Source organism: Equus przewalskii, chromosome 17 (assembly GCF_037783145.1).
Source record: "Equus przewalskii isolate Varuska chromosome 17, EquPr2, whole genome shotgun sequence".
NCBI classification, from domain to species: Eukaryota; Metazoa; Chordata; class Mammalia; order Perissodactyla; family Equidae; genus Equus; species Equus przewalskii.
The window spans coordinates 40,467,927-40,483,302 of record NC_091847.1 but is presented as its reverse complement, the minus strand read 5'-3'; the positions used below and the strand labels follow the sequence as shown (position 1 = coordinate 40,483,302).

Below are 15,376 nucleotides of genomic sequence, written 5' to 3'. Positions count from 1 at the left end.
AATTTTCCACAAGTAATATTTTTCCCTTCATGCTTATTTAACTTTGAAACAGAACTTGAAAGTAGTAATCACAGTTCCACAGTAGACAAAGGACAGAATGTGAGAACCAGACAGGAAGGTGTGATTGCTTTTATTGCATTAAGTGGAAACATACAGAAACATGCACAACTTTCAGGAATACACTGCTATTTCCATTATAGAAAAGCAAAGAAAAGGAAAAGCCATTGGTGGCCTACTATGGTTTGACTTTTGTTTTTAATTTTTCTTTTTTTTTCAACTAATGAATATGTATCCCTGTAAGATAGTCTCTGCGTCTTTTCCTTTCCTATGTTTGTTTCTTGAGTTGTTCTGCAGATCATTCTATAACATGGATATATAGTAAAGCAACACCACATAGGGTGGCAGAAGGCACAGAAAAATCTTTAAATCGAGTGGACAGGTGTTCTCAGCTTTCTCGCAACAGCTCTCCTCAATGCTGTATCCTAAAAATAAACAGATGAGACCTCTTTGTTTTCATTCATTGATTCAACCAAGATGTCACAAGCGCCTACAGCATGATAAACAAGACAGATGTCACTGCCCCCATGGAGCTTACACTCTGGAGGGCCCAACAGATCACCACACTCGCACATTGTTCTCAATGCTGTAAATAAAAATACAGTGTGAGCAGTGTAAAGGGGAACTTGTTTTCTACCCAGGAAGTGAAGGCCTCTCGGAGGATTTACAGTGGGAAGCCATGGAAGCATTTTTAAGTTGGGGGAGGGAGGCTGCTGCAGTCCTATTTACATTTGAAGGTTCGTGGAGGCAGAATCCAAGAGGGCCCAGAGTGAGGAGAAGTGGGTCTGCACTTAAGTGCAGAAGTGAATCAAAGGATTCCTTAACTTCCTCAGACTAGCTCTTTAAATCTGCTCATTACACTCTGATTTGAAAATAACAACTAGTACATTTTCTGTACTGTAGTTTTCACTAGTGGATAATCTTAGAAGGGTTGGAGTAAGCTTTGCCTTAAATAAGCATTCTATCCATTCCCTTATAGCACTAACACTGCTCCTGTTAACAAAGAAATTCGGTTCCATTTTGTCCTCCATACACACATGTAATTTTGGTTTCATGTTATTTCTCCCTGTTTATTCAGCTCCTACAGAACCCTTGTTGTGTAAGTTTGCGGATGGAGGGCAGAAGAAGAGACAGAACCCAAACAAATACATCCCTAATGGCAGACCATGGCATAGAGAAGGAGAGGTGAGACTTGTAAGTCCTTTCCTGAAACTTCAGTGTGAGTGTCTAATCGTGAAAGCCTGCGAGATTAGTGCCAGATTTGAAACTTCATAATCCAGATAATGTCAGATTAAAACTCTTCCCAGTAGACATGGTGCTAAGAGACTGGCAATTCTCCAGATTGCCAGATAAACATGAAAACAGCTGTGTTTACTAGTTAACTACATTTAAAGTAAAAGAGCATTTTAAATTGCTATAAGAAGTGTATGCATGTTGTTTTTTGTCTGTGTGTGTCATGGTTTCTTCGAGAGGGTTTCCTTTATAGTTGTTCAGAAATCACTGTAAATAACATTATTAAAATAAGTAGTATATTTGCTGTTGAGTGTTTTTGCCTAATTCTTTGTTCTTTTAAAAAGAAAAAGAGCTGAATTTCTTAATAAAAATGTCAGACCTCCATTTCCCCGTATTTATTGTCAATGAATTTTTTTTTTTTTTTTAAAGGAAGATACTGGTTCAAGAATGTCTAGGGAAGTGCCATCTAGTAGAAATATTCTAGAATCTGCACTGCCCAATGATAACCACTAGCTGCATGTGCCTATTTGAGCACTTGACATGTAGCTGATAGGCTGGCGGGACTCAGTTTGTCATTTAAGTCTGAAGAGCTGCATGTGGCTAATGGCTACCATGTGGGACAGTGCACATCCACAGCTTTATTCTCGTATTGTTTGTAATTATGTTTGTCTGACAGAAACTCTCAATTTTATCAAATGCTACCGAATTATCACTGTTTTATGTTGCCATGACTCTAAGAAATGGAATTTTTAAGTCACACCTTTGCCAATGAACGTTTCTATTTCTTTCTCTTTCCCATAGGCTGGAATGACACTTACTTATGACCCAACCACAGCTGCTATACAGAATGGGTATGTCATTAAGATAAATACATAATGGGTTGAGGGAAGATGTGAAGGTGGAAAATATCAGACATTTGTTCCGTGAATTACTCTATTGAAAGGATTACTTAATAAAGGCTTTTTTGTTTGTTCTAGATTTTATCCTTCACCATACAGTATTGCTACAAACCGAATGATCACTCAAACTTCTATTACACCCTATATCGCGTCTCCTGTATCTGCCTACCAGGTTTGTACCTTCAGGATTCATCAAGAGTGCGACAACTTGCCGGCCATGAATCACTGCTACATTTTTACGTGTCTTAAAATTTTGAGCATTTATAATGAAATTTAAGTCAGATCTTATGCACCTTGGATACCCAATTTAGAATAAGCTGCTTTTTATTTGGCCGAGTGATTTACTTTTATGTATAGGAGAGTGTAAAACAAGGGGAAATGGTTGTGAGTTGTCAGTCCTTGAAATCAGAGCATTTTAGAATTGGGATGAACCCAAATACTTCCTCCACAACAGGCCCTGCTGTGGACACCATGTGTCCCAGAAATTGAAACTTAAGGAGAATTGCCATTAGGTAAAAAAAACAGAAGAGGTGTACACCTGCCTTTGTTTATTCATCAGGAACTAACAAAAGAGCAAGTAAACATGCTAACAAATAAAGATGTGTCTCTATTAGGTTAACGTTAAATGAGCAATGCAATGAGATTGGAGGCCAAAAGAAGGAGGTGAGTCCCTGTTTAGGTTATTTTGTGAGGAGGCCTTACCTTAAAAGAAATTCCCTACTTAGAACCAAGATCTCATTAAGCACCTTGTTATAATATTGATTTGGCTTTATTGCAGGGTTAGTGCCTATTCTCCATGACCCCAGTGGTGTACATGCATTTCTCCTCCTTTATCAGAGTGCCTCTATCAGGCTTACTGCCTTGGCCCAGACAGGAGCATCATAACGGAGTTCAGTTACAGACATGTGGGAATATAGTTCTCTTTTGTTGACTGTTGAGATCATGTGTAATAAACTTTTGTGTATTCTTTTTTTAAAACGATTGAATTAGATGTTGTAGCCCTGATTTCTGGGGTTAGGGGACTGCAATATCTAATAACTGTGTTATTTTACTTCAGTAAGCCTCAGTTTCCTCATCTTTAAAATGGGGATAATAATAGTTTCCATCTCATAGGCTTGTTATAGGAACTAAATGAGACTATCTGTGTAAAGAGCTCAGCATAACACCTGGCATATTATTAGCCCTCAATGAATGTTAGCTCTGATTGTTATCATCATTAATATGCAGGATTAGCTGGCTGATAAGAGTATATTCCTTATGCTTTTTTAAAATAATGGATTGGTCAACATAAGCAGTATCATAAAGGTGGTTCTGTCTAAAAAACATAAAAGTAGCTTTGAATAACAAAGAAAAGTGATTAAAGGCACTAAAACTGAAGTTTTAAAGTAGCTTTCAGAGCCTTCCTCAGCTTTTAGATTCTTTTCCTTTCCCTGAGTTATCACTCATTTTCTCTTCTCTCTTCTCTCTGTTTTGTTACTTAATGCTGGTGCTTCTGTCTGCTGGGCATAGTGTTCACTCATTTAGTGCCTCTTTAATTATTTTGGACTCCAGGTTTCTCCATTTTCCTTGCCTATCAGTGAGATCTGCTCTGGTGCGTTTTCCCTAATTAACCATTCCTGTGTCTGATACTAAAAGGTAGTCTTCTTTCTTAACTATCTGAACTTGGAATCCTCTGCCATTTATGTATATTACTAAAAACAGAGACAAGTAAGCTTATTCTCAGGCAAATGAAAGGTTGTGCATATTAATATGAATGTATGCTGCTACAGATATACGGCTATTAATGCATCTCCCTACCACCTCTTTTTCCCTCTTTATTACAAAAGCAATGAGTGTTTTGGCCACAAAATTGTTTCATAGAATGTGAAAATTAGAAGACCAGTGTTGGTAATAGATTTTTCATACCTAACTGGAGACAGCATTTCATTTCAAAGCCTGATTTCTTCTCTTGAGCATTCTGTGTTTCCCTAAGATACATGCGGAATTTCATTCCATTTGGCTGACACTCGGTGCCATAACTCTGAAGGCTGATTCTTAACCCCATAAATTTAGGGACCCAGTAGGGTCAGCCGATGAGCTTGAAGTGGTCTGTGATTCCCTTAAATTGTTTGCAAAATGCGACTTGTATATATGCAGTTAGGTGGAGGAAAAGGTCTATTTCTTTCATCAGATTTTCAAAGGGATCCATCACCCAAAAGAGGGTAAAGAACCAATGGTAAAGAGTTCATAGAACATAAATTATTATTCCCATTTTATAGTTAGGGAAAATTGAGGAATAGAAATTGACAGCAGCTGATTTTGCTGCTTAAGAAAGAAAATTGGATTAGATGTCATAGCTCCCTAACCTCATAATGCTGTAAGCCATTAGATTATTAAGACCACTGAAGCATACAAAAAATGGGAGCATCTGGCCCAAATTGGGGTCTATAGGGAGCTGCTCGCCTCCCCGTGATTTATTCAGTGAAGGCCTTGCACTCGTGTTGGAGTGGGCCTTTCTCTGCAAAACCACCATATGCTTATACAATTGGATTTGAGAAATTGACATCTGCAAGAAACCACCAATACCCCTTTGGGGAAAGGCTGCAGTCCAGATAACTGAAATGTTAACAAGGCAGAAGCACTTAACTTTGGTCTGCCTTAGGTGGCAAAGGAAACCAGAGAAAACAAGTATCGGGGCTCTGCTATCAAGGTAAATCACAATACATTCTTCCCCCATGACTCTTCCCCATATCCTCTCTGTAGAACCTCTGAAGTTAACAATAGGGGATAACATACAGGAGGGGTTTGTTGTTAAGAATTAGAGACTGAAACTTATTTTAAAAATTACATAGTCTCAGGAAAGCTCCAGGCATCAAGAAATGGACCGGTATTTTTTTCTCTTGAGTGGCAGACTTCACGTTCTTTCTTTCCTGCCACAGAACCTGACTCTCACGTCTTATTTCTCAGTCCAGAGGGTCTACTATGTGGATGCCCTTTTGACTGTAGATGTCAAGATTTAGTTACTGGAGTTTAATTTCCCAAATCTGAGTTTCAGATTTTTATTTTCCACACTAACTAGAAATTGTTGACCACCAGACAAAATTTCTAAAACCTAAAGTCCTGGATATCAAAGAGGAATTGAATTTCATTTTTTTTTTAAATAAGCACATACTTTAAGGATTCATTTCTAATAAGATGTGCTGAAATTAACTCTCATGGATCTGTATTCCTAAAGCATCTAGTTCATACCTTGATTATAACACTTTTCACTATTTACTTCAGTTGTTCACTTGTTTATCTGCCTTGTTAGACAGTAAATTTCTTGAGGGTGGGGCCCATGTCTTACTCATCTTTTTCTCTTTGGTGCCTAATACTTAGTAAATACTTCTTGAGTGGGCAAATGGAACTTGGTTTTAAATAATCATTTCATCCTATTCAGAGTGACCAGTTTGCCAAGAACTCTAACTACTTTAATCTGTTTAATCATTGATAGTGTTGTTTCCTTATTTTCTTTCTATAGACTTTAACATGATTAAAAGAGTTCTAGAGAAATAGGTGGCATTCCAATGGAAATCAGTGTTTCTTTCAAAATCCTCCTTTTCCAGGTGCAAAGTCCTTCTTGGATGCAACCTCAACCATATATCCTACAGCACCCCGTAAGTTTTTCATCTTAATGGCTTTGTGGTTTGCAAGTAAGATATGTATACCTTAAAACTATTCTCTGGGTTAAAACTATTTGCCAAAGATGGTATAGGAGTTGGGAAATTTTAAGCACAGATATAAGAAGGTAGAAGTTCATTGTAAAACTTCCATTCACCCTTGTCTTAAAACAAGTTGGTAGTTGACATTTAAATTAAATTTTCAGCCTGTAAGAACTTAAAATATATCCATATTCGAGGCAGGGCTCCATTTTCTTCCTCATACCAGTTCTGTAGGAGATTGTTCAGTTGAGTTTTTAAAGTTTTTAAATTTTAGAGTTTTCAAATTTCTAAATTTTTAACAATACTTGGGATGAAACAGCTCTCATTTTTTATATTCGGCTTAATGCAAATATAAAGTGTTGAAAATTGAGCTAGAGATTCTCATCACTGTTACCTTCTCTGTGAAAATTAGAGATACCAAAGTAGTAACACCTTCTTTGGTAAATAACAAATGTGATTTCTTTAGTGGCGTGAGCATTTGTTGTAGCCATGTATATATTACATTTTTTTAATTGAGTTACACTTCACCTATTAGTATATTTAATGTGTTTTTTAAAGATACATAAAACCAGTTTGTAGAATTAAAACATGGGTTTAAAAAGTTGAAAAATAAAGATGGAGAATGAAATCACAAAAAAGGCTAAGAATGCCCAACACAATGACCTTCATGCTTGCCATGAGAAGGCCACACATTTGGCCCCAAGCTTTCTAGTAACTAATGCAAAATGGGAATCTTGATAAACAATACAGTTCACAGTACTTATAACATAAAAACAGATCCATTGCTTAGGAAAAATACATTATTCTTGGCCTTAAGATGAGACAGGAATTTCTCTCAGGACTTCTAAAGAGGGTACTCTGCAATGTAAGGCCATAATTATGAAACAGCATCCAGGGAGAAGTTCTGAACAGGCAGTTGCTGAGATGACTTTGAAGAATCAATGAGCATGTTTAGTTGATATCACAGAAGAGCTCAATGATGATGTATGTCTATGTGTCGTGTGTCTCTATAAATGTATACACATATATGTCTCAATATGCACACATACGTATGCACACGTACATCCACAATCCCACACATACCTACGCATGTATACTTACTGACACCCATGAATCCTCCAGACATGAACGCCCATGGCGATCTGTGTCCCTGGTACTTTGTGCTGTCCTATGTTGGAATGCTGGGTGTCAACTCACTTTTCACTTAGGGGCTTCCTGGCACAGTGACTCCTACAGATGAAGGAGAAAAAGGAGCAGGAAAGCCCTTCAGCATATTCTGGGCATCTGAGTCATTTCCGTGTTACCACGCACTATTTGATGACGCAATTAAAAACTTAAAAAGAAAAAATTTTCCTTAAGAAATGTATTAACTAACCATTTCTCACACACGTCTGTATCTTTCTTTTTTCCTGGCAACTTTTAGGGAAAAAGGTTGCACATATCTTAGTTTAACATCTCCAAGGAGACCATTGTGGTGTGTGCAGAAAGTTCCCCTCTGAGAACTCATTCCCTTCCCTACCCAGACTAGACTGCCTGCGGCCAGAATTCAAAGACCTGCACACTGATCTCTGCCCTCAGTGTGTATCTAATTATCACTAAATCACAGTGTATTTAAAGGATACGTCAGGTACAGTGATACCAAAAACATAACATTAATATTTGTAGCGTGTGTTGGAATAATTGCATTCTCAGTTACCTGGGTGATGGCAAAAGGGAGAGGAAGGATATTATCCATAAGAATATTATTTAGGATAAATTAGAGGAAATGCAAAAATCCAGAAATAGAATTAATTAAGTTTCACTTTATACAATCAGTGTACCATTATGTAATCGTTAAGAATGACGATAATGATGGCGATGGAGTAAGTTAGGTAAATATTTATAATAGAATGTTTACGTTAAAGCAAAACCCGGGAGATGAAATTGTTTATGTACCCTGGTTGCAACTCTGTAAAAACACGCTGAGGCTAGAATCTGAGCATTAGGACCTGACAGTGCTGACAGTGATGTGTCAGGGAGGCTGCATTATGGCGATTTTTTTTCACCCCTCCTCTCTGTTTTTTAACTGTATTTTTAATGACCAGAATCTTTTCAAATGAAATCAAAGAATCTGAAGTTGGATCATGAAATCATATCTGAATCTGCTTCCCTCCCCGGCACCAGATTTTAGTTGAAAGTTCTGAGAAAGTGAATAAAGAACGTGATCCTGATCCTAACAGTCTGGTCTTGAATCAAATGACTGTCTGTATAGAACATTTGTAAACAAAACACTGTGTTTGTAATATTCAATATAGTATATTGTTTTGTGTCTGCATAAGACATCAACTGTCATTTATTTAAAAAAAAAATTAAGAAAGCGTTTTGTAACCCTAGCCAGCCAAAACTAGTTTGCATTTCCTATTACAGCTCCTCCTGCTGGACTAGCTTGCTTTACAATCAAATGAAGGTGAAGGGAGAGGTGTTCAATATAGGGATTTCTGTGATGTCAGTGCTCTCTAAAAAGTCCCAGGAAGCACAATCTAGAAGATTATTAGGAAATTGTTTATGATACCATTTACAAGTTTGAGGGGAGGTTATTTTTGCTTCACATTCCTCAACAAACTAAGACATTTCCTTTGCAAAAGGTGATTACCGCCTCTCAACTCCCTCCCTCAGTTTGTCTTACGTTGCTCTTGTCTCTGACTTCCCAGGGTGCCGTGTTAACTCCCTCAATGGAGCACACCATGTCACTACAGCCCACGTCTATGATCAGCCCTCTGGCCCAGCAGATGAGTCATCTGTCACTAGGCAGCACCGGAACAGTAGGTGGCAAATTAATGTCATGTGTTGTGGCAGACAGAGGAGGGTGAATTAAGGCAGCCTGTGTCTTACCTCTCTGTTACAGGCTCTGCGCTGTCAAAGATCCTGTCTGATCCCCTCTCCCCCCACCTCACATTGCCTTCTACGTAGTAAATGCTCAGATATTTCTTAATTTATGGATGAACTACAAGTCTGTCCCTTGGGTATGTCTCTTTTACTAGAATATAACACCCTTACGTGACCACACCCAGCTCTAGTAACTAGTGACGTTCATTCACACTGGCAGACGTGGTCTCCTAAAGCAAAAGATGAAGGTGATACATGGCGGTAAAGGCAGGGGATTTTTCCTTACTTTTTTTTTTTTTTTAAATGAAATTTGGAGGCACCGAAGCACAATCTTTGTTTAGTATTGACTTATTTCCCCAAAGTCCAAGGGACTCGGTTGGGTATTGAGGTTGAGCTGATACCAGATTACCTTCTAGGGTTGGTATGTGTAGCGTTTAGATGGTAGCATGGCAAAAGGCTTTTAATTCAGACCATATATATGGTGGCTTAAGAGAATAGTGTGTTTTCCCTGCTTACATTCAAAACCAACAGCAGCTTCTTGTGAAGGCTAAACCAGGGCCCCCCACGTCCAATGAGATTGACTAGAAAGCTCTCCTGCCTTTGGAAAAGGATGACTGCCAGCATCAGGAAAGCAAGAGTCTGTTGCCTATTCTGCAGTGACCTGTTAAAGATCTAAGAAGTCATTTACCTCTTGGGTCTCCACCTGTGCAAACAATTCTAGATACTAATTGAGAAGGCTACTGTCTTTTGAGGAGGGATTTAAAATGGCGCGTTAGGAGCCAGCCCCGGGGCCGAGTGGTTAAGTTCTCGCACTCTGCTTCAGTGACCCAGGGTTTCACTGGTTTGGATCCTGGGCGCAGACATGGCACCACTCATCAAGCCATGCTGAGGCGGCATCCCACATGCCACAACTGGAAGGACCCACAACTAGAAATATACGACTATGTACCGGGGGGCTTTGGGGAGGAAAAAAAAGGAAAAATAAAATCTTAAAAATAAATAAAATGGCACATTAGTGATATTGAATTATTAAGGATGAGAAACCTTAGTGATCTTCACTCATTTGCTTCTTTGTTAGGAAATCCAAGAAGAGGTGGGATTTTTAGTTTGACAAATTCAAAAAGTAGAAAACATTCACCTTGCCTTCCGTATGACGTATTTATGTGCACAAATTAAACTTTGAGGTAGCCTGTTTAAATTTCTTCTTTGAGACTTCCAAATACTTGACATCCCATCTCAAAATTCCGCGAGTACTCAGAATTCTGCATGGCTTATCATTGCCCATCCTGACCGTGTTCTTCTTTTCAGTACATGCCGGCAACATCAGCTATGCAAGGAGCCTATTTGCCACAGTACACACACGTGCAGACGACGGCGGTTCCTGTTGAGGTTGGTACAGACCATCCAATGGCCATTCTGGCCATCAGTAGTTTCAGAAATGGGTAAATTAGGTAGAACTCAAAGAAAAGTCGATCAAAAGTAATACTTGGATAAAGAGTTGAGTTTAAAAAGTGTACAGTTAGTGGGGGCTGGCCCCGTGACCGAGTGGTTAAGTTCGCGCGCTCCGCTGCAGGCGGCCCAGTGTTTCGTTGGTTCGAATCCTGGGCGCGGACATGGCACTGCTCGTCAGACCATGCTGAGGCAGCGTCCCACATGCCACAACTAGAAGAACCCACAACGAAGAATACACAACTATGTACCGGGGGACTTTGGGGAGAAAAAGGAAAAAATAAAATCTTTAAAAAAAAAAGTGTACAGTTAGTGTAGCAACATCTAGGCCACACCGAATACTCGCAGAAATATTTTCCAAACTTGTAACACAATTCCTACCCCTTCAAGGCTCTATCTTGTCTCCTATAAAATACTTACAGGCAAAGTTAAGATAAAGCTGGAGTTTGCAATCCTAGTACCGTAGGTTATATCAATAATAGTAATTACAAAAAGAAATCAGCTATAATTAAGATACTTGAGAAAACTGATGTTTCAGAATTGTCATGGAATGAGGAACAAAGCGTACCTGTTTTATAGAGCCTGTTAGTATAGCCAAATAACTCTTAGTTCTTGTTAGGGAAGATACTGGTATGATATTGATATAGAGGAAGGCTGATATTTGAATTAAGATCAGACAGAAAATATAGTTTTCCTGCAAAGTACCCTTAAAATTCCAAGGAAATTCATCAACCCAATCGATCCTGTCCACTAGGTAGATCCCATAGGTTGTAATTCCAGAAACAGCCCTAGGACTGTGGCTGGATGGGGGGTGGGGGAACGTTCTTGTTTCGTTTTGTTTGCTTCTGCTTGATTTAAATTTGTGCAATTATTGTGAACCACAGTTACCAGAACCCACAATCCCTTTTCTACAATTCTGAAACACATAAAAGAATCTTAAAATAAAAATTATCTCAGTAACTACTTGAGCGAAAAACCTAACCTGTGGCCACTCCCAACCTGAAATGATGCAAGACAAAATCTTTACCCCACTTACTGTGCATATGCATATCTTTCAGTGTAGACCTGTTGTGTGTTTGGTTATGAGGTACAGCCCCTAGAACCCACTGGGTGTATTCTGTGGGTATACACCATATAAATGCCATATGCCGATTCTAAAATCTGAAAATACTGAATTCCAAGTCACATCTGGCCCCAAGGGCTAAGAGATTTGTTTGATAAATTGTAGCTTCATATGAAGAGACAACTCATAAAAGTTGGAGTTGGAGGTTCCTTGGGTCTATCAGACATTTTAACTCCTTAGGGAAATAATTAACCCTGAAAGCTCTACACGGCGTTAAGAACATCACTTTTAAAGAGTGCTTGTTTTTAAGATGTTGGACTCAGGCAGACCTAGGTAGGGGCGTTTGGATTTCATTGCTCACCTGTCTCATCTGTTCTGCTTTGTTGTAGGAGGCGAGTGGTCAGCAGCAGGTGGCTGTGGAGACGTCTAATGACCATTCTCCATATACCTTTCAACCCAATAAGTAACTGTGAGGTATGAGGGAAAGCTCTCCATGACTGTAGGGCTCAAGAAAGGGAAGGTCTATGATTCTTTTATCAAAATGGACTCACTCAGATCTAGTCACACTGCTCTAATCATGGACAGGAAATCCAATGTTACTGAAAAGTTAAAATCAGTGCTTTTCTGGATTTGCGGATTAAATAATGTATATTTACTCTCTCCCTCCCTACCCCCCCCCGCCCAAAAAGTTCTGTAACATGTCAGAGAACACAATTTGTTCTACAATACATGTATCCTACATTTATATTGCTTTAGTGCTCACAAACTGAAGGAAATAGAGCATAAGATTTTGCTTAATCTAGCATTACAAGATGAACAGTATCTTGACTGTGAATTTAACGTCAGTATCCTTAGATTAAGAGACTGCATTCCTAGCTCTCACTTGGACCACAGATCTCAAAACCTTTCATATTGTCATGCAGATTGCCTTCAAATAGCTGTATGGATCTCAGAACACCAGGGTTTCTGGATTGCTCCTACAAAAGTATGTTGCAGGTCCCAGATTTGAAAGGCAGACTTGAGGCATAGAAAGCAACCCTCAGTTCCAGAGTTTGCATTTATTGGTCTACCACCAGAGATGAGCGTAGCCTTTTTCAAACACGTATATTTTTAAAACAAGAAAGATTACAAAGCTCTGTGGTGTATTATACCAAATGTACAAAAGCATTTGTGTTTTATTTTTCTCTTCCAGATGTACAGGAGGGTGTTCTTACATGAAGAAGGGTGTGAAGGCTGAACAATCATGGATTTTTCTGATCAATTGTGCTTTAGGAAATTATTGACAGTTTTGCACAGGTTCTTGAAAACGTTATTTATAATGAAATCAACTAAAACTATTTTTGCTATAAGTTCTATAAGGTGCATAAAACCCTTAAATTCATCTAGTAGCTGTTCCCCTGAACAGGTTTATTTTAGTAAAAAAAAAAAAAAACAAAACAAAAGATTTTTATCAAATGTTATGATGCAAAAAAAAAAAAAAAGGAAAAAAAAGAAAAAAAGGAAAAGAAAAAAAAAGAAAAGAAAACTTCAATTTTCTGGGTATGCACAAAGACCATGAAGACTTATCCAAGTGCATGACCGGATTTTTGTGGTTTTGTTCCTTTTGTGTTGAATTTGTTTTTTTCAGCTGTATGAAATGGGCTTTCTGAAGTTTCAATAGTCTGACTTCACCCACCGTGTTCCGTGCTTGCAGTGGGAGTGTTGCTGTAATTCAGTGTTGCCGTCAGCGTCTCTTTTCTTAGCTTTCCATTTTTCTTTCGACGTAGTGTGAAGTGTCTTATCCTTTTCTATGAATTCCAATTTGCCTTAACTCTTTTGATGCTGTAGCTGTTTCAGTAAAAGTTAGTTCAAACTAATGATGTAGAACGCTTTGACCAGATGAGCTGGTCTATTATGCCTTGTAAAACAGCAGCATAGGGCTTTTAAAAGGTAGTCAATAAAAGTTGCTGAAATTTTGGCTTTTTTAAATATGTAGTAGGTGTTTTTAATGATTTTTCACATAATGTGTAAGGTAGTGAAATGCAAGAAGGGAAAAATGTTTTGTGTGAAACACATTTTCTGACTGGGGAACTTTTAATAGGGTAAATCGTTTGTAAGGCTGTACGCGAACAGTTTCCTCTGATAGTTTTGACTGATTTAGGATATCTGCTGTATGATGCAATGTAAAGTCTTTTTTGCCTTTTTTCAGGAAAAAAAAAAACTAACTTGATGTTCTAGATTTAGTGTAGGTAGCGTGGGGGCAGGGGGTGGGGGGAGGGGGAGGGGAGTCACTGAATGTTTCGTCCTTCCTTATACTAATGCTAGTGCTTTAGAATGAGACTTATGCCTGCGATCTGGCAAACTGAAAAACGTTGCTATTGCAACTAAATGACAGAAGCTAAAAGTAAGGATTTATCTTCAAACATAAGCTGAGATATGAGTAGAAGCAGAATGATTGGCTACTAGCTCTCTCTCTCTCTATTCCGTAAATTTGAGAAATGAAAATTACTTGGCACTTTTAAAGGTAACTTCACCAAAGACCGAAGAGCCAGTAACCAGTAGCTCCAACTTGTCTCAGCATCACATCTTCTGTGCTCTTTATTTTTGCCGGACCAGTTTGCGGTTAGGAGAATGTGCCTTTTTTGTACCTTTGCATTTAGGTTTTATAATTTTAACTGATGTATGGACACACACAAACAAACAAAAGAAGCATGAAGGAAGATTTGGATCCAAGCAGTGCCACACTTTACATCATCACTACAAGTGTTAAGTGTAAAGAGAAACCAATTTTGAAACTATGAAATTCCTGAGTCATAAATACACAGTTATTTCTACTTTAGTACATAGAAGATAATTCACTGTTATTCAAGCTCTTTTATGGAGCCAATGGCATACGTTTGAAAAGCAATGGTAAATTAAGTTGTCTTCCAAAACTGTGTACTTGTCTGGTCAACTGCGTGTGATCAGTTATCTACCTCAGAGTCTGTTTTCTTTTGTGCTGGTACAGGTTGCTGGCCCTCCCTGTTTCCACAGACCAAATCCTCCTAGCTCAGGAGCTAGGGCTAAGCAGTTTTTTCTTTCGAGTATTTTTTAGTTCTTAAATTTTATGCTTGTATTTGATTATAGATGTCAGTGACATTTCATAGTTTCAAAAGTCCTTGCTGCTCTGAGAAGTGTAGATTCTAGTGAAAATTACATAGTCATAAGAGAAATGTGTTTTTGTTTTTGTTTTTGTTTCCTTTTTTAAAGTTGTGGTATTATTGGTTCTATGCTCCCTGGAATATTAACTGCTTTGTGAAAGTGCAGACTGAACGCAGCGCCCTCCTTGTACGTAGTACGTTTGTAAACCTGGGTCTCTCACTACTTGATATTTTTGCATTAGTTAAGACAGAAATTTGATAGCTCGGTTAGAGTGGAGGGATGTCTGCTGCTAGAAATGTCTGAACTAAGTGCCATACTCGTCTGGGTAAGATTTGGGAAACATAACCTCTGTACATAAAAAAAAAATCAGTTAAACATCACATAGTAGACAGCCATTAAATTATAAAAAAAAATTAATTTATGAAGAAAGACCTTTTGTACAGATTGAAAAAAAAAGATTTTCATAGAGATATCTATATGATCAAGAGAGTTAATTTTTTATTTTTGTTTAACTAGTGCCACAAACTTGCCAGTGGTAACTTATTTGTCCGGTTCAAGATAACTCTGTAGTTTTCTTTCCTAGGATTTGTTGTTAAAACGCCAAAAGACATTTTTGAACTGTACATTTGATCAGATTGTTAGCTTTTTCTGTTTTATTTCTTTTGAGAACCTTTGAATAAAAAACATCTGAAATTTTATTTTTCCCGTCCATTTTTTTTAAGTAGATTAAACGTATGTCAGAACTTCATTTCATTTCTGATCTCTTTCTTCAGCTCAGTAGATTGGTTGGAAAGTGAGTTGAAAATTATTTCAGATTCGGTGTGTACTCAAAATGCATTTCCTTGAAAAGAATTGGAAAAACCTGTCCATCACCTGCTTTCTGGTTATTTAAATCTGTGTACAGGGACCAGAGACATCCACCGTGTGCTCACCGCATTTCAGCTCAGCAAAAGTCTACCAAGAGCCAGACTCTCTCCTTCCTCCTTCCTTACTGCTGTCCTTTGACTGTG

General features: G+C 38.2%; 1 protein-coding gene across 20 annotated transcripts in view; it reads left to right on the top strand.

Moving 5' to 3' along the window:
• RBMS1 (RNA binding motif single stranded interacting protein 1) overlaps nucleotides 1-15,064 on the top strand; it is a 207,226-nt gene extending 192,162 nt beyond the window's left edge. For 5 of the 20 annotated variants that reach the window (XM_070580042.1, XM_070580043.1, XM_070580047.1 and 2 more), the window contains exons 7-15: nucleotides 1,136-1,242; nucleotides 2,092-2,141; nucleotides 2,268-2,361; nucleotides 4,831-4,878; nucleotides 5,774-5,824; nucleotides 8,560-8,670; nucleotides 10,043-10,123; nucleotides 11,636-11,720; nucleotides 12,439-15,064. In XM_070580042.1, the coding sequence (XP_070436143.1) occupies nucleotides 1,136-1,242; nucleotides 2,092-2,141; nucleotides 2,268-2,361; nucleotides 4,831-4,878; nucleotides 5,774-5,824; nucleotides 8,560-8,670; nucleotides 10,043-10,123; nucleotides 11,636-11,713 (620 nt within the window). In that variant the 3' untranslated portion in view covers nucleotides 11,714-11,720; nucleotides 12,439-15,064. Of the gene's footprint in view, nucleotides 1-1,135; nucleotides 1,252-2,091; nucleotides 2,142-2,267; nucleotides 2,362-4,830; nucleotides 4,879-5,773; nucleotides 5,825-8,559; nucleotides 8,671-10,042; nucleotides 10,124-11,635; nucleotides 11,721-12,438 lie in introns of all 20 variants that reach the window. The other 15 variants (XM_070580038.1, XM_070580039.1, XM_070580046.1 and 12 more) reach the window with 3 other exon arrangements.
• The last annotated feature ends 312 nt before the right edge of the window (nucleotides 15,065-15,376 follow it).